Below are 25,074 nucleotides of genomic sequence, written 5' to 3'. Positions count from 1 at the left end.
GTCTTTACATTGGGTGACAGTACCTACCCAGATTTGAAATTCAGACTTAGGTGCTTTCTGAGGCGTCTCCCCATAACAGGGTTAGGTAAGAGGGTCACTTCTGGTGAGGTTGATAAGCCCTTTTAACTGGTGTCTTTGATATGATTTCGGATGTTCACCTGTACAGATGTTTCTGGGCACGAATGAGTTATTGATCAACTTGTACATTATGGTGGTGCTGGGCAGGTGGCAGTTGCTGACTTGCACAAACTAGGTGTAAAGTCACTATGTCTCCCACTTGGACTCAAAACCGAGTGGAGCGGAGCACAGCCTTCTGTCCCCTCGCCCTTTGCGGTGGTCCTGGGAGCGTGGGCGGACTCCCTTCCGCTCCCCGCCCCTACAGGTCGCGCTGTGATGCACTTCCTCCTAGTGTAGAGGGAAGGCAGGCGGTGGGCGGGCCTGGCGGTGGGCAGGGGCTTTCTTTTCAGGCTCCGACCTCCCTTCCGCTCCTCCGCCCCCGGAGGTCGCGCTGTGACGCACTTCCTCCTAGTGTAGAGGGAATGCAGGCGGTGGGCGGGGCTGGCGGCGGACAGGGGCGGGGCACATCCGTCCCGGGCTCAGGCCCGGGGCAGCGCCCGGGTGCTGGCCTGCGGGGGCGTGCCGGGACACTGCTAGCAGCGTGCAAGCCTCCAGCCCCATCACCTGCTGAGGCCGCCGCGCCGACGCGGGCAGCAGAGAGGAGACTCCGAGGGGCGCCAGACTCTCCGCGCCCGTGGGGATGGCCGCCAGGGACCAGACGGCGCCGTACTGGGTAAGCAGGGCTTTCTCGTGCCTTTGAAAAGCGACCTGGCACGTTCATCCCTGCTGTCGCATACGGGACCTGACAGGACCTGAGCCCGGCGGCCCCTGGGATCTAGAAGCGCTCCTTATGGTATTTTGCGTCTGGCGTCGTCTTTGGCAGTCACCCTTCGTTGCCAGCGGTGGGCCCAGATTTCTGAGATTCCTTTTTAAGGAAAGATCTTCGTTTGTCTTTTTATGCAGATCCATAAGAGTTCTTTGGGGGGGAAATTACTTTCTTCTTTCGTTTGTGCAAGTGCTTATTTATTAAGTGACTTGGTGTTCACTCCCTGAGGTTGGTGCTTGCAGTGCGAAGGTAAATTACATTTCTTGTTTCAGGGAATCTGTGGTCGGATGCGAAGGGAAATCAAGTGAACAGTGAGGAAGGAGGACAAGAGATTAGCTGGAAAGTGCAGAAGAGAAAGACGCAGGGGTTTTTTGTTTTTTTACAGAGGAAGGGGATAGTGGATCTTTTGGACTTTGTGATTGTTGGAGTAAAGATGAGTGATTGGATTGCTGGACCTGTTTGCACTACGCGGGTGGTTATAGCATTTCCTGAGACAAAGATCACTGTTAGAAGAGATAACCCCAGAAAGACTCTCAGATGTTGAGTATGCAGTGCCTGTGCGTAATCTATAGCTCCCGTGGGCAGACCAAACTGGAAACACACAGACTGGGGACACATTTATTCCAAGAAGCTCAGAGTGTGACCGAGTAAAACCCTGAAGAGCACCAAGTTGAAGATTCAGGATAATGACGAGGAAAGGATGTGAGATGAAGGACCAGAGTGCAAGAGAAGTGAGAGAAAGGAAGAGTGATTTTCCCCTAAGCTTGAGAAAAGAGAACTTCATAAAAGCCACCATATCAAGTGCCACAGAAAATTAATAATTCATGAGAAAAAAGGTTTTTATCTGTTTGATTTGGGAATGTGTAGTCTCAGGAAATTTTCCAGAGTAGAGCATTTTAGGGGTGGTGAGAGTGAAGGAGGGCTTCAGGTGAAGGGCAGCAGGCTGAAGGAACTGATCAGGAGCAGTGGGGCTGTTGGGTCAAGTGGAAAGGGGAATTAGGGTGCCAGGGAGAAGGGCTTTCAATGAGGTAGCACCAGCACTTCAAAGTCAGTGAACTTTTTGTTTTTAAACAACTACATAGAAAATATAGTGAGATAAAATAGCCCTGTTTACCACAGCAATTTAAAAAACAAGTGAATTTAGAATATCTGGTAAAAATAACATTTTAAAACCATTGAATAATATTAATAGCTATTACTGTTGACTAGCTCTCTTAAGCTCTTTATGTATGAAGTGATTCAAACCTCATGGCTCTATTTTACAGATGAGGAAACTGGGAACCTGACATGGTCCCAAACTACTAAGGAATACTAGGAAAGTAGGATGACAAAGCTAAGATTCATACCCAGGCAGTTCCTCTCTAGTATGTGCTCTCATTGTTTCTCAGCACCCCAAAAAACGTTTTAACAAATGTAAACAGAATTTTCTTGTTTTTGAGAGCATGTATTGATTTAACAATCACTTATTGACAACTGTTAAATGTTTCCCAGAGGCCTTTGCGTTAAGGGCTGATCCCCAGTGCTGTGCTCTTGGGAGGTGGTGGAGACTTAAGCCTAGTAGGAAATTTTAGGTAATTGGGGACATGCCCACAATGGGGACAACGGGACTCCCCCCTTCTTGTAATCATCTCTACTTCCCAGCCCTGAGGTAAGCAGTTTTGTCCCCCCTGAGCTCTTGCCCACATGTGCTGCTATGGCCCACTGCAGTGGGGCTACCCAAATGTAGCCTAAAACTCTGTAACTATGAGCTCAAATACCCTTTTCTCCTAAAACAGTTGATTACCTTAGTTATTTGTCACATTAATGGAAAGTTTACTAATGCAACTATTTGCCAGACACTTTTCAAGAGCATGCAGGTATATTTTCTAATGGACAAAGACCGAGTCCATTACCCCTAGGGGGAAAATCAGCAACGCTTTAGAGGAACATCACTTTAAAAAGTTGTGAATGGGGCTGGGGATGTGGCTCAAGCCGTAGCGCGCTTGCCTGGCATGTGTGTGGCCCAGGTTCAATCCTCAACACCACATACAAACAAAGATGTTGTGTCCGCCGAAAACTAAAAAATAAATATTAAAAAAAGTTGTGAATGTTATATGTACAAATGAGAGAGGCTGGGTGGCTTCTTCAGGTAGCAGAGTCAGGAAGCTGTCTCTTGAGGCAACATTTAAACAGTCTGAAAAACAGTATGGTGATCGTGAAAAGATGGGGTTAGAAGGAAGAAGCATTTCAGGCCTTGGAGAAGAAGCCAAGGTCAAGAAAACCCGCATGGTTCCTTTCTCAGGTGGAAAGCAAGCCTGTGGCCTGAGTGAGTGAGATGTGTGCGTATGAAGTATAGAAAATGAAGACCATATTATTAGACTTTTAAAGTGAAGAATCATGATGAAAAACCTTGGAGTTATTTTGTTTTGAAGTAATTTACAAACTAAGAGAAATTGCTAGAATAGTATTTTTTAAATTTCCTGTGTTGTAAAATAAAAACAACTTTCGGAGATGGGAATGGTTGTGCACACCTGTTGTCCCAGTGACTTGGGAGGCTAAGGCAGGAGTATAACATGTTCGAGGCCAGTCTCAGCAACTTAGTGAGACCTTGTCTCAAATTAAGAAATAAAAAGGGCTAGGGGTGTTAACTCAGTGGTGAATTATTGGTTTCCATCTGTGGTACCGCATACATACACAAAAAAACTTTCTGTGCACCTTCATCTAGATTCCTCAGTTGTTACATTTTGTAATCATTCGCTTTATCATTCTCTATGTATCCATGTATGTGTGTGTGTGTGTGTGTGTGTGTGTGTAAGTATGCACACACATTTTCTTCTTTCTGCCTTTAAAAGCCCTCTTGCCTTCCCACCTCATCTTTTTACCCTACAGACTTTTTTTCTTGTTATGTGTACATGGACACAATACCTTTATTTTATTTATTTATCTTTATGGGATGCTGAGGATCGAACCCAGTGCCCCCCACATGCTAGGCAAGTGCTCTACCACTGAGCTACAACATCAGCCCTCCCTACAGACTTCTCTCTCCCCCGTCTCCTCCTCTTCTACCCTCCCCCACCCTTTCTCTGTCATTTTTATGGACACAAATGCTGTAGGTATTCACAGTATAAAAGATTGCTTCATTCCTGTTGAACCACGATGCAAAGAAAAGACCTCGGACTCCAGTTTTAAACCAAATTAAAGCAAGTTTATATTGTGTACACAAGAGAGCTGATCAGCGACTGCCTCACCTGAAAAAATAGGCCAGAGGACAGTGTCTGATCTAAGGGCAAGGGAGGGGGGTTTATAACAAAAGTTACAAAGGTGATGTCTTGGGAATTTATAGCTGACAGGGTTCAGGCAAGCATAATACAGTAACCTATCTAGCAGGTTTATGATCTGCATAGCTTAACATCTCAAGGTAGGGAGCAGACTCATCAGAGTTGATGAGGAGCAGCTGGGATTTCAGAGAGGGTGGTTACTGGTCAAGGAGAGCCGGGTACCTGTAAGTTCAAAACATGGGCAGGAATCTCAAGCAAGTTTTTAAAACATCAAATTATGGTAAGTCCAAATAGAAATATTAGTATTTTACAGTAAAACAGAAATGAACTTTTCATGACTTTGTGATGAGATGGCTCCCAATCTTAAAATGGAATTAGGCTGGGTTCATCAATTCCTTCTATTCTACTTCACAGAAAAATTTGCCATATACTTTTTTTGTTTTGTTTTTGTTACCAGGGTTATTGAACTCAGGGGCACTCGACCACTGAGCCAAATCTCCTGCTCTATTTTGTATTTTATTTAGAGACGGGGTCTCATTGAGTTGCTTAGTGCCTTGCTGTTGCTGAGGCTGGCTTTGAATTTGTGATCCTCCTGCCTCAGCCTCCTGAGCTATAGGGATTACAGGCATGCATGGCTGCAATATACTTTTTGTTGTGCATCCTTCTTTGTGCTTTTTATGTCTGTTTTACCTGTAGGATTATGTACACAGATATCTGTTTTGTGTTTTACTGTGAAAACAGCTTTATAGATTTTCCTGTTTAGTGTGATTTCAATTACATTCTCTCTTTAAGAAGTGTTATTTTAAATAGCACCCCAAGCTCTGTTGGCCATTGCTTCTCTCCTCTTAAGTATTCAGCAGCTTTGAGGGTTTTTATCCAGATCTTTTCCTCAAGATACATGAGTTATTAATGTTGCTATTTCCCTGTAAATTTATTTGGTGATACAAAGAGCTCAGGCACATTCTGAGGGCTCTGACCTCATCAGTGCACCAATCCATCAATGCACTCATAGCTGAAGGGGCTATTGGGAGATGATCACAATTGTCAGAGGTGGGACCTAGTTGGAGGGAGTGGGTCCTTGGGGGCACATTTTCAGGGACTGTATTTTGTCCCTTTTTTTTTCCTTAGGTATTTTGTCACAACAACAACAAAAAAGCTAAGGCATTAACTGGCTCAGAATAAAGGATATAGATGCAAAATGAAGGCAGAGATGCCTGTTATATGTACAGGCCCATTTGGAGACACTATTTTTAATAAAAATAGTGTCCAAGTCATTGTTACAAACTCACTTCTCTGTGTTCTGGCTGTGAGAAATCCCAGCTTGTAACCACTAGGGAGCTTTACCTTTCTGCTCTTACTCAACTCTTAGCTTTTGATATTCTGAAACTTTTCAATTTTTTTCATATATAAATGTTTAAATTTTAAAAATAATTGATTACAATTGTGAATTTAATAGGTGATGGGGTGGACTTTCAGCTTTGCTTAATTCAACATTGAAAAAAGATTTGGGGTGCTAGATTGTGGCTCAATGGTAGAGTGCTTGCCTAGCATGCATGAGGCTCTGGGTTTGATCCTGGCACCACAGTAATAAATTATTTTGGGCCAGGTAGTGGCGCATTGCCTGTGGTCCCAACTACTTGGAGACTGAGGCAGGAGGATTTTGTGAACTCTGCAGTTCTTGGACAGTCTGGTCAACACAGCAAGACCTTACCTCAAAATAACAACTGCAGCAATAAAAACAATAAATAAAACAAATTTAAAAGTTTTGCTTTTAGGTAGGAGGATCACAAGTTCAAGGCCAGCCTCAGCAACGTAATAAGAACCTGTCTCAACATAAAAAATAAAGGGTTGGGATGTAGCTCAGTGGTGGAACACTGATGGGTCCAATCCCCAGAACCACACACATACACACACAGAGGTTGTTGTTGTTTCTACAAGTGCCATCATGCTGTATATGGTAGTTCTGCAGTTTGCAATAATATCTTCACAGAATGAATGTGTTTTATTTGGATTTCCTGGTCCCCTATCAGAAATTTATCCAAACTTTGAAATATTGAACAACCATACACATGTATGAATATTTCCCATTTCAGAAATTTTTGAAAGAATTCAGAGATTTTTCAGGTTCACAGGAAAGCTGAGAGAATGGTACAGAGATAGCCCATATACTGCCCCACACATGCATAGCCTTCCCAGTGGTCCATGTCTCCCACCAAGGAGTACACTCCCTGCATGGATGGACCTACATTGATGCTGGGCTTCACTCACAGGTGAAGTGCTCGGTGCCCTGGGAGTCTCACACAGAATGGTTTCACTGCCCTGGAAATCCTCTGTTCCCTCCTGCTTATGCTTTTCCATTCCCTGGTCACTACAGATCCTTTTACTGTCTTCACAGTTTTGCCCTTTCCAGAATGTCACATCGGAGTCATGTTTGTGTGTATTCCTTTTAGAATTGCTTTTTTTTACTTAGATGCATGCATTTAAATTTTCTCCATAGAATTTTGTGGCTTGATCACTCGTTTCTTTTAGTGTTGAATAATATGCCTTTGTCTAGAAGTACCGTAGTTTATTCACCTATTTAAGGACATCTTGGTTGCTTCCAAGTCTGGGCAATTAGAAATAAAGTTACTATAAACATTCATGTGTAGGTTTTTGTATGTACTTAAGTTTTCTTCTCTTTTGGGTAAATTCCAAGGATTCTTTTTTTTTTTTTTTTTGCCCTTGTAGTACTTGGGATTGAATTTGGGGTTGCTCTACCATTGAGCTAGACCCCCATCCTGTTTTTTTACTTTTTATTTTGAGACAGGGTCTTGCTCAGTTACCCAGACTGGCCTTGAACTTTCAATCCTCCTGCCTCAGCCTTCTGAGTTACTGGGTTTATAGGCGTAGTTTATAAATTGTGTGTTATAATTGTACACACAATTTAGTTGTAGATGGACACTGCCTGGCATTTGCCAGATCTATGGTAAGAGTACATTTAGTTTTTATGAAAAAGGCGTTCCAATGTGGCTTTACCATTTTGTATTCCCCTCAGCAATGAGTGAAATTTCTGTTGTGCTGTGTACTTGTCAGCTTTTGGTAGTGTCACTATCCACATTGTGGCTATTTTTCATTTTAATGAAGTCCAGCTTATTAATTCTTTTCTTTCCTCTTTGTGGTTCTGGGGGTTGGACCCAGGGCTTTTATGCATATTAGGCAAGCCTAGTGCCACTGAGCCACATCACTAGCCCCAGCTTATTCATCTTTCATGGATCATACTTAGAGTATCTTGTCTAAAAAGTCAAGCTAAACCCAATGTTATCCAGATTTTCTCCTGTTATCTTTAAGAAGTTTATGGGTTTGCATCTCACATTTATGCCTGTGATTGATTTTGAGTTAACTTACACACACACACACACACACACACACCACAATTTAGTTGTAGATGGACATAGTACCTTTATTTTGTTATTTTTATGTGGTGCTGAGGATCGAACCCAGTGCCTCCATGTGCTAGGCAAGTGCTCTACCACTGAGCCACAACCACATCCCCTTGAGTTAATTTTATTGATGTCTGTGTCTAGGTCTTTTGTTTTGTTTTGCAAGTCTTGTTCCAGCACCTTTTGTGGCAGACTGTTTTAGTCAATCTCTTTGCTGTTCTGACTAAAAAACCTGAACAGAACTATTTTAGAGGAGAAAAGGTGTATTTGAGGGCTCTGTAGATAGCCAGCTCCATTCCTTCGGGCACCAGATGAGGCAGGATATCATGGCAGAAGTATGTGGTGGAAGAAAGCAGCTCACATAATGATCAGAAAGCAGAGAGAGACTCCACTGTCCAGGTACAAAATATATACCCCAAAGGCACTCCCCCATGGCCCACTTTCTCTAGCTACACCCGGCACTGATTGGGTTAATAATCATTTCACCTTTAAGCTTTCTTGCATTGTCTCACAAATGAGCTTTTGGGGGACACCTCACCTCCAAACTGTAACACAGACTCTTTTCTCCAGTGTATTTTTATATTCATAAGACAGTGATTTGTGGCTTCTCTTGTTCTCTTAGCCTGGGTAGAAGCTTTCATTTCATCCATCTTTTCATAAAACCAGCCTATGGGTAATGATTATTTTCTGGTTTATTATTCCTTTTTTTTTTTTTTTTTTGCTTACTTTGGAGTTAATTTGGCTTTCCTTTCCTTTTTTTTTTTTTTTCTTATTCTCTTAATTTCTTAAGGTGGTAGTAGGGATGATTCAGTGACAAATTCCTCCCTAAATACTTCTTTCATGGCATTACATATATTTCAATAAGTTGTACTTTCATTTTTGTTTAGTGTGAAATATTTTAAAGTTTCTCTCGAGACTTTTCCTTTGCCCTATTTGTTATTTATAAATGTGTTGTTGAATCTTTGTGTGTTTGGAAGATTTTTCAATTAACTCTAGTTATTGATTTCTAGTTCCATTGATTTCTTGTTGTGTTTAATTCTGCTGTGTTCTGAGAGGATACAGTGTATGGATTCAATCCTATCAAACGTGTTAGATGTGTTTTAAGGCCTAGAATGTGGCCTTCTTGGTGAATAGTCCATGTGAGCTTGAGAAGACAGTGCACTCTGTTCTTGTGTGAAGGTCATAGAGAGCAGTTACATTTAGTGGCTGAAGGTGTCTTTGAGGTCAGCTGTGTCCATACTGATTTTCAGCCTGTTGGATCTGTGTTTCTGATAGTGAGGTATTAAAGTATCTAGCTGTGATAGGGGAATCATCTGTTTCCCCCTGGGGTCCATCAGTTTCACTTCACCTATATTGACACTCTGTCATTGCACACATATAAATTAGGAATTCTTTTTTTTTTTTTTAATTTTTAATATTTATTTTTTAGTTCTCGGCAGACACAACATCTTTGTTGGTATGTGGTGCTGAGGATCGAACCCGGGCCGCACGCATGCCAGGCGAGCGAGCTACCGCTTGAGCCACATCCCCAGCCCCCAAATTAGGAATTCTTATTTCTTTTCTTTTTTTAACCTTTTATCTTCTCATGTGGTATACTCTGCCACTGAGCCACAACTGCCCTGTTGTTTCTTTTTATCCTTATGCAATGCAATTCTTTGTTCCTAATAACCTTTCTTGCTCTGAAGTGAGCTCTGTTTGAGATTACTGTATCTAGTTTGACATGGAGGCACACACCTATAATCCTAGTGACTCAGGAGGCAGAAGCAGAAGGATCGCAAGTCTTGAGGCCAGCCTGAACAACTTAGCAAGACCCTGTCTCAAAAAAAAATTGTTTAATTAACAGAAAGGGTTGGTACGGTGCTCCTGGGTCCATCCCCAGTTCCACAGGAAAAGCAAAAAGGAAAGAAATACCTGTACTATCTACTCCTGCTTTTTTTTTTATTACATATATATATATGTAATAAAAAAAAATATATATATATATATATATATATATATTTAGTTGTAGATGGACACAATACCTTTATTTTATTTATTTATTTTTATGAAATGGTGCTGGGGATCAAATCCAGTGTTTCACACGTGCAAGGCAAGTGCTCCATCACTGAGCTACAACCCCAGGCCTCCTACTTTCTTTTGAGCTAGCACAAGTTTATCTTTTCTCATTCATTTACTTTTAATTTATGTTACGGGTTTTTTCTTCAGTTTTGGAGGTTTCTATTGATATGTCCTCAGGCTTAGAGATTTTTTTCCCTTTGCCTTTTTCAGTTTACTGATAAGTCCATCAAAGGCAGTCTTCATTTCTTTTTCAGTGTTTTTGATCTGTAGCCTTTCTTTTTTTTTTTTTTTCTTGAGATTTTCATCTGTTTGCCTATAGTACCCATGTGTCCTAGCATGCTGTGCACTCTACTTTTTAGAGCCCTTAGCATATTAATCCTGGCTTTTTTTTTTTTTTGAGAGAGAGAGAGAGAGAGAGAGAGAGAGAGAGAATGAGAATGAGAATTTTAATATTTATTTTCCAGCTTTCGGCGGACACAACATCTTTGTTTGTATGTGGTGCTGAGGATCGAACCCGGGCCGCACACATGCCAGGCAAGGACACTACCGCTTGAGCCACATCACCAGCCCTAACCTGGCTATTTTAAACTCCCTGATAATTCCAGCATTCTTGGGATTGCAGCCTGTGACAGGTTTTTCCCATGTGCCGTGCTGTGATCTATTCTTTTCCCTCAACTCTTATAAGTTTTCCTGGAGTTTCCTCACTGTCCCTCCCTCTGGGGTGTCCCTCCCTCCAAGTGTGTTCTTCAGGGATCCTGTGGGCATTCCGTAGAGTCAGGGAAACCACCTCCTAGAGTCTGCACCTGTCTGTGGCCTTAAGCAGTGTGGAGAGAAAAAGGGATCCAGCTAGGGCTGAAGCAGTTGCTTCCCCTGGCCTGCCTGGTGCTGCTCCTGTGCGACCCTCTGACTTCTCCACAGCAGGTAGAACATCCTTCAGAACATAGGGCAAAGTCCATCCTCTTCAAAGCCTCTGGTGGCTTCGCATTGACTTGGGATGCCCTTACCATGCCCTCCGGTCCCGTAGGCCAACTGTGCTTTCACATTCTCAGCAGAGAGCTGCCCATACCCTGTCTCCATTGCAGTGCCTCTGCTCGGCCACCTGGCTCTGCTCCCTGCCTGCATGGTTGGTGACAGCTCCTGTCCCTGCTAGCACATTGTGTGGCTGTACACTGACTGAGTGACAGCTGCTGCCAGATCCTGGGTGGGTGGGACGTGGGAGCCTGGTCTGCACACGGCTCCCAGACTTTCCCTATTCTAGCTCACACTTCTTTCTGGCATTCTGACTTTCCGTCCCAGAGGTTTTGGAGTTTCTGTGGGCTTATGGTTTATTCTTCACTAACAGCCCCTCTGCTTGTCTTTGGACTAGCTTCTCTCCTGGAGTTAGATACCCACCTTTTTTTTTTTTTTTCTGGCTTTCTGTTTTCTAAAAATCTGCTAAAATATCTTAATACCTTCTCTTTATTTTTATTTTCCCTTTCTTGTGAATGTGTGTCTGTATGTGATTAAGGTGATTTAAATGATTCTCAATAAGAGAAGTTATTAGTAGTCTATCATGTTGAAATTTCCCTCCCTCTTCTGCCTACTGCAACTTTCAAATCACTTTTATTTCCATATCTTTTTTAAACTTATTTTCATGTTTTCCTTCCTTCCTTTCTTCTTCTTCTTCTTCTTCTTTTTTTTTTTTTTTTTTCTGTACCTGGGATTGAGCCCAGGGGCACTTAACCACTGAGCCACATCCCCAGCCATTTTTATTTTTTGAGACAGGATCTCACTAAGTTGCTGAGGTTGGCTTTGAACTTACTTTGAACAGTACTCCTACCTCAGGCTCTTGAGCTGCTGGGAATACAAGTGTGCTCCTTCGCACCAAGCTGATGATTGAGTTTTAATTCTACTTTTCCAGTTGCTCTGTGTCTTTCCTGTGTCACTTACTGTAATGACATCTGATTGAATGGGGTATATATTATTATAGGGCTTATTGTCATTCAACGATGTGTCCCTGGAGTTTTCTTGGGAAGAATGGCAGCTACTGGATTCTGCACAGAGGTACCTGTACAGGGAAGTGATCCTGGAAAACTATAGCAACCTGCTGTCAGTGGGTGAGTACTCAGACCCCAAGTCACACATCACCATCCCTTTTCTTTTATGATCTTCCTTCCCTCTGGAGCCTCTGATGTACTTAATGAGTATGAACTTGAACTTTAGAGGTGAAGTTTTCCTTTTGGGCCCTCACCTCCTGGTTGTGCTGTTTCCCAAGGTACAAATGAGCGGTTGTGTTTTGTAGTTTCTGAGCCCTTAACTTCATCTCCAGCAGTTTGGCCCTCATCGTTTGTGATTTTTCCATTAACAGGATATCATGGTACCAAACCTGATTTAATCTTCAGATTGGAGCAAGGAGAAGAGCCGTGGATACTAAATGCCAAAATGTCCACTCAGAACTGTCCAGGTGGGTGAGAGCTAGGAAGATGGGGGGTGTAGAGGTAAACTGGCTGTTCTTGAGAGCTTGGCACTGCTGGGTGTTGTGCATAGAAATCTTGGGAGTCCTCAAACCCTTTCAGCTGACTTACGATGAGACATGAGCGCCTCGGGTCAGCAATCACGGACACACTGGGCCTCCTTCCTCCCTGGCTTTGAGAGGTAGGCGTGCCCTTCTTCTGAGCTCTGCCCCACAGTTTGCCTCCTGGGTCAGTTTTCTTCCTTCCCACAGTAGAGGAGACCTTCAGAGAACTTCTTCTCCTGGCTCTGTGTGATCCATCCTCTTCCCTCACATTCCTTTCTCCTTTCTGGTGGGTGCATTGCTTAGACTCCACCCACAGCCCCACATCTGGTCTCACTGTATCACTGTGTGATTTCACACACCTTCACACACTAGGCTTGCTCCCCAGTTCAGCCTCCTTCCATTCTGAACGTTTAGGTTTTTCTCTCCACGGTGGTATCACCGGCACTGCCATCTTCCTCCTGTTCTCCTTCTGCACTTGGTGCTAGGGCTTATATGCCCCTGTGCTTTCCCAGGCTTCATTCTGGTGCAGAAATGGGAAGAAACTTCCTTCCAACATTGCCATTCCTTCCAGTTTCCCCTTTTTTGGGCTTTCTGTTGTTGTGACAAAATGCCTAATAGAAACCACTGAAAGGAGGCAAGAGTTATTTTGGTTCATGGTTGCAGAGGTTTCGGTCTTTGACTGCTTGGCCCCCCAGCAACAATCCTATGCTGAGGCAGAGCATCATGGCAGAGAGGACCGAGGAGAGCAGAGCTCTCCCTTCATGGCAGCCTTGAAGCAGGGAGAGAGAGGGAGGGCAGGAGGGAGGTCTTGAGAGACTGTAAGCCCTTCATAGTGTGCTCTCAGGGCCCACTGGGGCCACCTCTACCAGTGCCCACCACCTCCCAGGAATGCCATCACCTTGTGAATCCCTCAGTGGACTAAGCCACCGATGAGCTCGGAGCCCTGAGGGTCCAGGCACTCCCTAAAGCCCGGCTCTGAACCCTGCTGCCTTGGGGACACCCTGGGCCCCTCCCTGCCCGTCCCAGTGCTGTGGCTGCTGTGCACCCTGGACTGGGGCTCACTTGGAATTCTGTCTGCTTCCTTTCTACTTTGCTGATCTTTCAACTGCTTCTGCCTCCATTACTGTTTTGTCCTTTGAAAACTACCTTGTTGACACTCATCTCCTCAGTTGTCACTCAGACTAGATCATTATTGTTGTAACTAGGAAGCTCAGATTCACAGTCATATCTAGGAGCTTTCATCGTCTTAGCTGGTATTGCTGGGTTTGTTTTCATAAGCATCCTGTCATTAGTCTGTGAAAATAAATGTATGTCTTCAATCCCGGATTTAACCAGAATAAAACAGTAGGGAGTCAGTAGCCTCTACTGGCATGTTGTCTTCTATAGAGCAGCTCCAGACACTCCTCTTCTAGAAGGGCAGATGGCAGTCATTGTTGGCTCACCTTTCCCTGTAGAGAAAGGTCAGAGAGGGTTCTGTGCCCTGCACTTCCCATGAAGCATCTTTTGTTGTCCTCTATGGTCAGACCTTTTTTTTTTTTTAGTTGTGGATGGACACAATACCTTTATTTTATTTATATGTGATACTGAAGCTCGAACCCAGTCCCTCACACATTCTAGGCAAGTGCTCCACCACTGAGCCCCAGCCCAGGCTTTTGAGAGAATGCCCATTCTATGGGCCCTTTGAGTAGTCTGACCAGTGCCCACTTCTGTTGTAGTAAGTCTTGGAGTAATAAGGCTTGAAGAGTCAGACTGTTATCAGACCAACCTTGGGGCTCCTTTCCAGACCTTGCAGGCTTCCAGTCTGTGATTCTGGGGGGTTCTGTTGTTTTCTGACTAATTCTGTTAAGCAGTAATCCAGCAATGGAGGAGTACTATGCAGAGGTGGTCTGCAAGGCCAGGCCTTCCTTCCAGCCACTTAATAGTTTCCCCTTGTGGTCTGTCCACTGCCTCACTTCCCAGTACAAACCCTAACTTGGGCCTTCCACTACCCTTGGAGTGGGGCTGTGTAGGAAGAACTCTGGAGAAGTGGGTGTGCCGAGGCCCACACAGGGCCTTGCCTATTCTGGTCGGCCCTGGACCTGAGCAGTGCCCAGGCCTTCGCTTGCTGCCATCTCTCTTGGCCCCTGGTCTGGTCATTACTATCAGTACCAGACAAGGTTTGGGCTTGGATCTGGGCTGTCACCTGCAGCCCTGGTCCCCTGGTGGTCCTTACCTTGTGTCACTTTGACATGCTGTGCACTTTTCCTGCATGCAGCACTCAGGCCCGGCTGTTGACTCACATGTGGGTGCGTGGGCACTAACCTCAGATGCAGTAGCGCCCAGAGCTGCCCTCTGCCTGCACTATGCTCTGCGTTTCTGAGGAGCCCTGCACCTTGTGTGGGAGCTGGCGATCCTCCCCTTTCCTCAGTCCCATGGCAGCCCCTCGGTGCTTCTCTGCCCTTTTCTTTCTCATTGTGTATGTCATAACAAGACACACCTTTCTAAGGAAGAATATTATTAATGAGGGTCTCCACTGAGCACCTCTGGGTGACAGCAGACTTTGCTTCTTGCTCTCTGCTCTGTTTCCCAGTGGGTCCTGGGTATGCTCATCCTTTCCTGTTTCCTGTTTCTTAAACCCTGCCAAGGAGTTCTCCTCAGGAAGTTTGTACTTGGCATTTTTTCTCGGTTTGAAGTGTTAGGCTTTGGGATTCATTCATCCTCCTTTTTAAAAGTTAATTGTATTTTTTATACCTTTATTTTATTTCTTTTTAAGTGGTGCTGGGGATCAAACCCAGTGCCTCCCACATGCTAGGCAAGTGCTTCAACACTGAGCCACAGCTCCAGCCCTTCATCGTCCTTTTTTGCAGTACTGGGGATGGAACCCATGGCTTCATGTATGTTGGGCAAGCTCTACCACTAAGTCACAGCCCGACTCTTTTATTTTACTCTGAGACAGGGCCTTGTTGAGTGGCTGGCGCTGGCCTGGAGCTTGCTCCCTCCTGCCTCGGCCTCCCGAGTCCTGAGAGTGCAGGCGTGCGCTGCTTCTAGCTTTGTTCTCCTTTCTAAAGTCTCGTTGCCATCAGACCTGAACATCTGGCCCCAGGAACCTTGTGTCCTCTGAATTGACTTTTTTATTTTTTATTTTTTTTTACTTGTAGTTTTTTAACTTGTAGTCGGACATAATACCTTTACTTTATTTATCCATTTTTTATGTGGTGCTGAGGATTGAACCTAGGGCTTCACACATGCTAGGTGAGCACTCTGCCACTGAGCCACAGCCTCAGCCCCTGAATTTACTTTTTAATTAGGTAAAATCTCACAATAATAAAATTCATATATAAAATAATTGGGAATTGGCCCCTAAGTACAGGGTAAGTTTTTTAAGCCCCTTTAGAACCCCCCCCCTTTTTTTTTCAATCACTGCTAATTCACTGCCAATTTCATGAGGAGATTGATTCCAGTCTCCCCGTCACCCCTTGCCCCCTATGCTTGGCCAGTATTTCTTTTGAACAGTGGCATAGGCCTAGTAACACAATTAAAAAACAGACTCTTTTTTTTTTTTTTTTTGGTTGTGCTGGGACTGAGCCCAGGGCTTCATGCATGTGAAGCAAATACTCCACTACTGGGATACACTCCCCAGCTACTATATGCATTTTTTAAAGCTTTTTAATTAATTCCATATTAGAATTTAAGAACTGCATGGTGTTTTGTTTTTCCTTAGAAGTCTGGGAAGATTGGTACCAGAAAAATCAAGATGAGTTTGAAAGTATTGAGAGAAGTCATGCTTGTAATATGTTCAGAAAACTTCACATAAGCAAAACCCACGTTTCTTTAGGACAAAGACTCCATAAGTGTAATACACTTGGGAAACGCTGGACACAAAACTTGGAGTCAAGCAGAGGTTATGTAAGAAAGACGCCTGATGGTTTTCATGGGTGTGAGGAATCACGTTTTCTTAAGCATCAAAGAGCTCATAGCATAGAAAAATCCTGTGTATGTAACGAATGTGGAAAGGCCTTCCGTTGTAGGTCGCAGCTCATCGTGCACCTCAGGATCCACACAGGCGAGCGGCCTTACGAGTGCACCAAATGTGAAAGAGCCTTCAGTGCCAAGTCCAACCTGAATGCCCACCAAAGAGTCCACACTGGGGAGAAGCCCTACTCGTGTGCTGAGTGTGGAAAAGTCTTCTCGTTCAGGTCGCAGCTCATCGTCCACCAGGAGGTTCACACAGGAGGAAAGCCTTATGGTTGTGGCGAATGCGGGAAGGCCTACAGTTGGAAGTCTCAGCTCATTTTGCACCAGAGAAGCCACACGGGAGTGAAACCCTATGAATGCAGTGAGTGTGGGAAGGCCTTCAGTTTGAAGTCCCCATTTGTTGTACACCAGAGAACTCATACAGGAGTGAAACCTCACAAGTGCGCTGAGTGTGGGAAGGCCTTTAGGAGTAAGTCCTACCTCCTGGTTCACACCAGAATGCACACGGGAGAGAAGCCCTATCGGTGCAGCGACTGTGGGAAAGCCTTCAACATGAAGACACAGCTGGTGGTGCACCAGGGCACTCACACAGGCAACAACCCTCACCAGTGCAGCCAGTGTGGGAAGGCCTTCGGCAGGAAGGAGCAGCTCACTGCTCACCTGCGTGCCCATGCCGGGGAGAAGCCCTATGGGTGCAGTGAGTGCGGAAAGGCTTTCAGCAGCAAGTCGTACCTTGTCATCCACAGGAGGACACACACAGGAGAGAGGCCCTACGAGTGCAGCTTGTGCGAGAGGGCCTTTTGTGGGAAGTCGCAGCTTATCATACACCAGAGGACTCACTCTACAGAGAAGCCCTATGAGTGCAGCCAGTGCGAGAAGGCCTATCCCAGGAAGGCGTCCCTCCAGATCCACCAGAAAACCCACTCAGGAGAGAGGCCTTTCAAGTGCAGCGAGTGTGGGAAAGCCTTCACTCAGAAGTCCTCCCTCAGTGAACACCAGAGAGTTCACACGGGAGAGAAGCCCTGGAAGTGCTCTGAGTGTGGAAAATCCTTTTGCTGGAATTCAGGGCTCCGTATACACAGGAAGACGCACAGAGGGGACACCCGAGTGATGAAGTGAGCATGAGAAGTTGTCCTCAAAGGGCAACAGAGTGATGACCAGAGGTCCTGAAAATGCACTCACATGACGAGTCATGTGGGAGAGACCAGCACAGCTGGGAAGAGCCTGAAAAGCCCCCAGGAGGCAGTCACAGGGGACTGACGGGAAAGGAGCAGTGAGCCTACCAGGTGTGATGTTGTGAGAAGATGTGGGGTGGTCATAACTGAGAACACCTTGCGGTTTACTCCGTCAGGGAAGCATTTTCCATAGGAACTGTGTTGCATGGAAAGCCACATTCCAAATTGAAAGCTATGTTTTTATAAAATAAAAAAAAATTCATTATAAACAATAGACTTTTTCATGGGGGAGTGTAAAAGTTTTTTATTTCTTTTTAATATGTAGATAAAGTAAAATCACAAGGCACTTATTCTGAAAGCTAAGGAATATTTTGTGTGACTTTCCTTAATTAACACTGAATAGCATTTTTCAAGAATTTGGCATTTTATTTTTTAATGTAACTTGTCATATATATTTGATATTTTGTGAAACAACATCCCCCAGTATTCTCTGTATTAAATGCTAAGTATCAGTATTGTCTCCTTCTTTCTTTTTAGTTGTAGATGGACACACTATCTTATTTTATTTATTTATCCCTACTTGATGCTGAGGATCCAACCTAGGGCCTCACATGTGTGAGGCAAGTGCTCTACCACTGAGCCCCAGCCCCAGCCCCAGCGTCTTTTATTTCTTAGCACTGTAACTGAAAGCATGTTGGGCTTATAATTGGAAGGGTAGGTCCCCCCCTGCAAGTGTATTTGCTCTCAGAAGTCACATCCAGGAGCAGGTCAGGATGGGGCTGTAGGGCTGCTTCTCAGGCCTGGTGGCCATGCCTGTGATTCCAGTGACTAAGGAGCTGAGGCAGGAACATGGCAAGTTCAAGGCCAGCCTCAGCAACTTAACAAGACCCTATAACAAAATAAAGAATAAAAAGGGCTGGGGAGCCAGGATTGTGTCTCAGTGGTAAGTGCTTACCTGGCACATATGCAGCACTGAGGTTGATCCTCAGCACCATATAGAAATAAAGGTGTCCATCTACAATTTAAAAGAAAAAAAAATTTAAAGCTTTGGTGGTGGGGGGGGCTGGGGTTATGGCTCAGCGGTAGAGCACTAGCTTCACATGTGCGAGACCATGGTTTCTATCCTCCGTACCACATAAAAATAAATATGTGAAATGTATTGTGTCCAACTACAACCAAATGTTATATATATATATATATATATATATATATATATATATATATATATATAGGCTGGGGATGAAGATGTGGCTCAGTGGTTAAGCACCCCTGGATCCAATCCCCAGTACAAAAAAAAAATTTTTTTAAATCAAAAGAGGAAGTACAAAACATCACATATACCTGCACATTTCCATAGAAATACTGAATGAATAAATAAACTAGAAACATTGGTTGCCTTGAGGTTGTGAGACTGGAATAAGGGGTGGGACAATTAACTGAGTGTGTCTTTTTGTATATTTTTTCATTATTAATACATAATGTACAAAATAATGGATTTCTTTGCAACATTTTCATACATGCATATAATACTGTGAGTGTATCCACCCTCCCTATGTATAGTTCCTAAATATAATACTTCAACTAATGTTCTCATCCTTAAGAACTTCAGGGAATGAGTGAATTCTAGTGAGGAGTTGGTTTTTCACAGTGATATGGATAGGCAATACTGAAACTAATGTGTATTCCAGACCAATCAAGTAATTATAGTATGGAAAATGAGAGCCAGGTTTCTCACTGTTGGCAAAGGAAGTTAGGAATTTTGACGAGGAACCCCTGTGGTGTTGAACTGGAATGGGAAGTGTCAGTATGAATTCATGACTGTGTGTAAAGACATAGACACAGATGTGCATACTTCTTGCACTGTATCCTGACAGATCTGAGACACACTTACATCCAATAAAAATAAGCACATTGGCTGTTCCTACTTTGCTGTCTAACTACCATTTCCCACCATAAGGAACTAGAGAGCCTTGGAGAAATGGCTCAGTCTAGGGCTGCACTTGGGAAAATATGGGATGAAATTTGATTATCTTGCTGTGCTAGAAAGTAAAGAAGTACTCAAAAGAGGATGGGATAAGGAGTTCCCCTTCCAGACTAAGGAGCTCTTTGGACTGAATCCCAGTGAAGCTGCAAAGAATTTAAAATCTCTGGAAACAGCAAAAGGACATACATCAAATGGAGAAACATATTCAAGAAAACCTACTAAACTTGGTGTGATGAGTGAGAGTCCATGGCATCTGAGCAATATCTTACTCCCTCCTTTCTAGCTCACCGTGGTGAAAACTCCACTTGGGAAGTGTAAAAAGTCCCAGGGTTTCCCACTCCTCCAGCTCCCAGCTGAGGCCTACAGTGCCTCTTCAGGCCCTGCCCCCACCCCCAGCTACCCGTGGCAGAGATGAAGTACCACACAAGGGTTCCCAAGATGTGGGTGCTCCTTTTCCATCCAGCCTTCACTCATGGGATGGAGGCTCCACATGAGGTCTAGCATGTTTAGAATACAAGGACCAAGTTATCCTCACCCAGCCCTTCCTTCCTTCCTTCCTTCCTTCCTTCCTTCCTTCCTTCTTAAAATATAATTATTTTTATTTATTTATTTATTTATATGTGGTGCTGAGGATCGAACCCAGGGGCTTGCACATGCAAGGCAAGTACTCTACTGCTGAGCCACAACCCCAGCCCACTCTTAGAGATTTCACACCAGGAGAGACAAGCTGAGAGCCCCAGAGACCATAGCTCTTTTTCATCCCCCTACTGAGCTTCCAGATCCTAAGGTAGGGGTAAGTCAAAGAAAAATGAGCCATTGTCCCCACCTCCAGCTCCAGGACTGTGACTCAAAATTATGCTCATGGGGAGAGGCAGAGTTCCAGGTTTCTCCCTAAAGGAACTGGCTTCATGGGCTGGAGTGTAAGTCCAGCCTATCGGATCCTCCAATGAAGTTGTGATGCTATGGAATTAAGAGGAGACTGGTAGACTCATCGGAGACAAAAGCTAAGTTCCTAATTTGCTGGAGTAACCAGGGAGAGACAGCTAAAATACACCCTCCTGGGGTCCTAACATAGCCAACGACCTCAAACACTATTCCTGTAAAGCTGTCCAGATTTAATTGAATCAGATGTAAGAATAGATTCAGTTACCTCTAAGGTCAAAACAATAGCTAGCAATTAATAGTCAACAGCTGACGAAGAGAGAGAAGACCCTGCCAAAACTGTCATCACAGTGATGGTAGGTGATTGAGTCTGCACTCTCATTGAGTCTGACATCAAAGATGTCACCCCATGGGACAGAAAGACCTAAGTAACCTGCCAGTCACTATTCCAACAGTTGGCTGTAACAATTATGATTGCCTAAGGAGCCCATATACAAAGTTGAGTTTTTACATTATCTAAAACATAAAAAGAAACAGGAAAGTCTGACTGATAATGTGAGAAAAACAGCAGGCAACAAAATTGCCTTAACAGAAACAAAAACTTCCTGTAGGCATGACCAAGTAGCAGATAACATAGACTTCAAAGCAGCTGTTCTAAGAATGTTCAAAGACATAAAGGAAGGTATGAAGATAATGTTCATCAAATAAGGAATATTAAAATAATAATTAAGTAGAGAAGATCATCAACAGATTTGAATTAGCAGAAAAAAGAATTTAAAAAACTGACAAATTGATCATGGTTATGTAATCCAAAGAAGAGAGGGTAAGAATGAAGAAAAATAAATAGCCTCAGATAATAAGTATGGGACAAAATCAAGCATACCCACAATGGAAGTACCTGAAAGAGAGGAGAGAGAAAAGGGAGCCCAAAAGGCAATGAGAGGCCTAGAAACTTCCCAAATTTGATGAAAAGTTCTCATCTATACATTGAAAAAGCTCAGTAAACTTCAAGTTGAATACATGCAAAGAAAGAACATTATCTAACATTAAAAATGCTGAAATCTGAAAAGAAGAAAATGTTGAGAGCATCAAAGAGAAATGGAACACAAGGGAAATCCATTAAGATCAACAGCTAACTTGTTTTTAGAAACAGTGGAGGGCAGCAGGAAGTGGGGTGTTCAGGGGGAGCTAGAGTGCCAACCAAGAGTCCTATGTGTATAAAGCGGTGCTGCTCCCCTCCACCTCCCCTGCATGGAGAAGTGGACTCTTGTCAATAACACCATGAGGAAGGAAGAAGAAAGGTGGGAGCATGGTTGTGTCAGGCCAGGGAAAGGACTCCAGATAGTAACTTAAGGCCAGTGCAGCAAATGAATAGAATCAGAGAAAACAAATGGCAAGCATAACAAAAGCTGTAAATATACACTTCCTCGGCTTTTTAAAAGATAAAATTAGTAGGCATAGTGGTACAAGCCTGTAATCCCAGTAACTCGGGAGGCTAAAGCAAGAGGATCACAAATTCAAGGCCAGTCTGGGCAGTTTAGCAAGACCTTGACTCAAAAGAAATTTTAAAGAGCTGGGGCTTTGTTGGGGTTGTAGCTCAGTGGTAGAGCACTTGCCTAGCACGTGTAAGGCACTGGGGTGGATCCTCAGCACCACATATAAAATAGATAAAGTTATTCTGTCCATATACAACTGAAAATAATAATAATTTTAAAAGGGCTAGGTAAATTCAGTGGTAAAGTCTCCCTGGGCTCAATCTCTAATACCCTCCCCAATTATAATAACAAATGAATAATAGGATTGTTTTTTGATACTGGGGATTGAACCCAGGGGTGCTTAACCACTGAGCAATATCCCCAGCCATTTAAAAAAAATATTTAGAGACAGGGTCTTGCTGAGTTGTTTAGTGCCTCACTAAGTTGCTGAGACTGGCTTTGAACTTGCCGTCCTCCTGCTTTAGCCTCCTGAGCCGCTGGGATTACAAGTGTGTGTCAGCACACCCAGCTCAAAAATATTTTTAACATCTGATTCAAATTAAAGTAGTATAAATCAGTAGTAGCTATCCCTGGAGGAAGTAACTAAAAAAAAAAAAATGGTGAAAAAAAATCTCTAAGAAAAAGGCAGTACAAGCTTTAAGCTACTCATAATCCCAGTGACTCAGAAGCCTGAGGTAGGGGGATGGCAAGTTCAAGGCCAGCCTGGGCATCTTAGCTGTTGCAGGATTCTGGCATAGAGAGTCAGGACACCTGGGCCTTCAGCAGGAAGTGTGTTTTTGAGTGCTGGCACGGGCTCAGCAGATTCTTATTCAGAGGTGGAGGGCCCAACCAGGAGTCACATGCTTATCAGCTCTTGTCAGCCTTCTCTTCATGCCAGCTTCCATGCAAGGTAACAAGGTCTGCCTGGGAATTGTATCTGTATACTATAGGGTTGACACAGTGTTACAAAAGACTTATGGAATGTGCACACTGATACTGATGGTACCATATTTCCTTTGTTTTGAGAAAGTCCCTACCACATAGCAAGACCCGGTAAAAGAAAATGATAAAAATGGGCTCTTGAAGTTTAGCTCAGTGGTATAGCACTTGTCCAGCAAGTGAAAAATCTCTGGAATCAATCCCCAGTACTGCAAAACAATAAAACACAAACATTGCAGCCAGGTGCAATAATGCACCCCTATAATCCCACCTACTTGGGAGGCTGAGACAAAAGGATCACAAATTTGAGGCCAGCCTCAGTAACTTAGCAAAACTCTGTCTCAAAATAATTAAAACATGAAAACAGAGGGTTTGACTCAATGGTTGAGCCTCACTGGTCATTCCCCAGTACTGAAGAAAAAAAGATGCAAATTTACATTAAAAATATTTACTTAGTGCAAAAGAAATTAATTAAGAAATTATGAGACATAATAAACAAAAGGGAAAACAGCAGTTATAAATCCAATTATATCGATAACAAAAGAGAATGAGCTAGTTAATCAAAAGGCATGGCGTATGAAATTGGATAATGAAGTAAAATCTATGAGCACTCTACAGGAGACTGTTTCAGATTCAATATATGAAAAGACTAGAAGTAAAAGAATGAAAAAATATATGTCTTGCAAACAGTAGCCGTAATAAAACTTGAGTGATTATCCTAATGTCAGACAAAATAGACTATAATTTTATTACATTACTGTGCTGGGAATTGAACCCAGGGCCCCATGTATGCTTACAAGCTAAGCCACACTCCCATACCTCAAAATAGTCTTTAAAACAAAATTTTTATTTGAGACAGAGCCACATTTTATAAAGATAAAAGAGTGACTACTGCAGGGAGCCATTCTGAATGACCCACATCTTCCATCCTGAAGCGAGAGGAGAGGCTTTGACCAATCACTACATTTTGTCGTCCCGGTTCTGGAAGTTGAGGGTATGTCTTCAGATGTGAGTGTCACCCCGAGGTTGAATTACACTCACTGGTCCCTTGTGACCCTGCCTCTTTTGGCTTTTTTTTTGATGGAGCTTTCTCAGAATAAAGGTCCCCCCCAATAAAAGCCCACCTCCGAACGTGTTCACTCTCTCTTGCCAGCCTCTGGTGACTTTCTCTTGCTCTCCCATTTGGGGAGCTGCAAGCTGAGAGTGGAGAAACCATCCTGAAGCTTGTTTAAAGGTAAAGTGTGTGTCTATGTTTTATTTAGTGTCCCTGGAAATTCTCAGGAGTGACCCTAAATTCAGCTGCCCACGTGGGTCAGAGGCAGCAGACTACATCAAGATGATATAGCAATTATAAATTTATATGTACCAAACAACTGAGAATCAAAATATATGAGGCAAAAATCTCACAGAAATAAGGAGAGAAACAACAACAGCTATAGTTGGAGATTCAATATACCACCTCCAATAATATGTAGAACAATTAAGCAATAAATCAATATATTAGTTTTCTAGGGTTTCCATAATAAAGAGCCACAAACTAGGTGGCTTAAGCAACAGAGATGCATTGCCTTACAATTCTGGAGGCTGTCTTCAATTTCGGTCTCCTTCTGAGGGCCATGAGGGGTGGATCTGTTCTAGACCTCTCCCTTGTCTTCTTATGTCTCTTTACCTCATCTTCTAGGTGTCTGTGTCTAAATTTCCCTGTTTATAAGAACACTTGTCATACTGGCTTAGGGTACAACCCTAATGACATCATTTTAGCAAGATTAGGTTTGTAAATATCCTATCCCCAAATAAGATCATACCCTGAGGAATGGGAGTTAAGATTCCAACAATCTCTTTTGGTAAAAGTAGATACCATTTAACCCATAACCATTAACAAGGAAATAGATTATTTGGGGACAGGGGTTGTGGCTCAGTGGTATAACACTCACCCAGAATGGATGAGGCACTGGATTCCATCTTCAACACCACATAAAGATAAATAAATAAAGGTATTGTGTCCATCTACAACTAAAAAATATTTTAAAAAAAGAAATAGATAGGGGCTGGGATATGGCTCAAGTAGTAGCGTGCTCACCTGGCATGCGTGAGGTACTGGGTTTGATCCCCAGCACCACATAAAAATAAAACAAAGATATTGTGTCCACCTAAAGCTAAAAAATAAATATTAAAAAAGAAATAGATATTTTGAATAACAGTATAAACCTACTAGATCATATAGTCTTATAGAAAGCATACCAGAACATAATTCTCCTCCTGCACCTTATGAATCCATATCTGATAGTATCAAGTATAAAATATATAAAAATAAATTTACTTGTGGTGTTGGAACTCTTAAATATCTTAACTCTGGTTGTGGATACATGAACTTATGCAGGTGATGAAGTTAAGCAGAACTTAATACATACCCAAGTATAAGAGAAACTGGGCAATTTTAAGTATTGTGTATTTTATCAAAGGCTGAGATATTGTAATAATTTTGTTAAAATGATAACAGTGGGAAAAATTTGGAAATGTGTAGAAGGGATTTCTCTATTAATCTTCACAC

General features: G+C 43.2%; 2 protein-coding genes across 2 annotated transcripts in view; both read left to right on the top strand.

Moving 5' to 3' along the window:
• Window positions 1-607: 607 nt before the first annotated feature.
• Window positions 608-17,650, top strand: Znf26 (zinc finger protein 26). The gene is made up of 4 exons (XM_026409670.2): window positions 608-790; window positions 11,587-11,713; window positions 11,965-12,060; window positions 15,815-17,650. Exons 1-4 carry the CDS (start codon window positions 758-760, stop codon window positions 17,185-17,187), a joined length of 1,629 nt encoding a protein of 542 aa, XP_026265455.1. The 5' UTR covers window positions 608-757; the 3' UTR covers window positions 17,188-17,650.
• Znf84 (zinc finger protein 84) overlaps window positions 735-25,074 on the top strand; it is a 57,065-nt gene continuing 32,725 nt past the window's right edge. Inside the window, exon 1 of the mRNA XM_026409665.2 lies at window positions 735-790. The gene's annotated coding sequence lies outside the window, so the exon portion shown is untranslated. The remainder of the gene's footprint in view (window positions 791-25,074) is intronic.

This window comes from Urocitellus parryii, chromosome 3 (assembly GCF_045843805.1).
Source record: "Urocitellus parryii isolate mUroPar1 chromosome 3, mUroPar1.hap1, whole genome shotgun sequence".
In the NCBI taxonomy this organism is placed as follows: Eukaryota; Metazoa; Chordata; class Mammalia; order Rodentia; family Sciuridae; genus Urocitellus; species Urocitellus parryii.
Note: the sequence above shows the minus strand (reverse complement) of the source record. Positions and strands in the feature narration are given on the sequence as shown.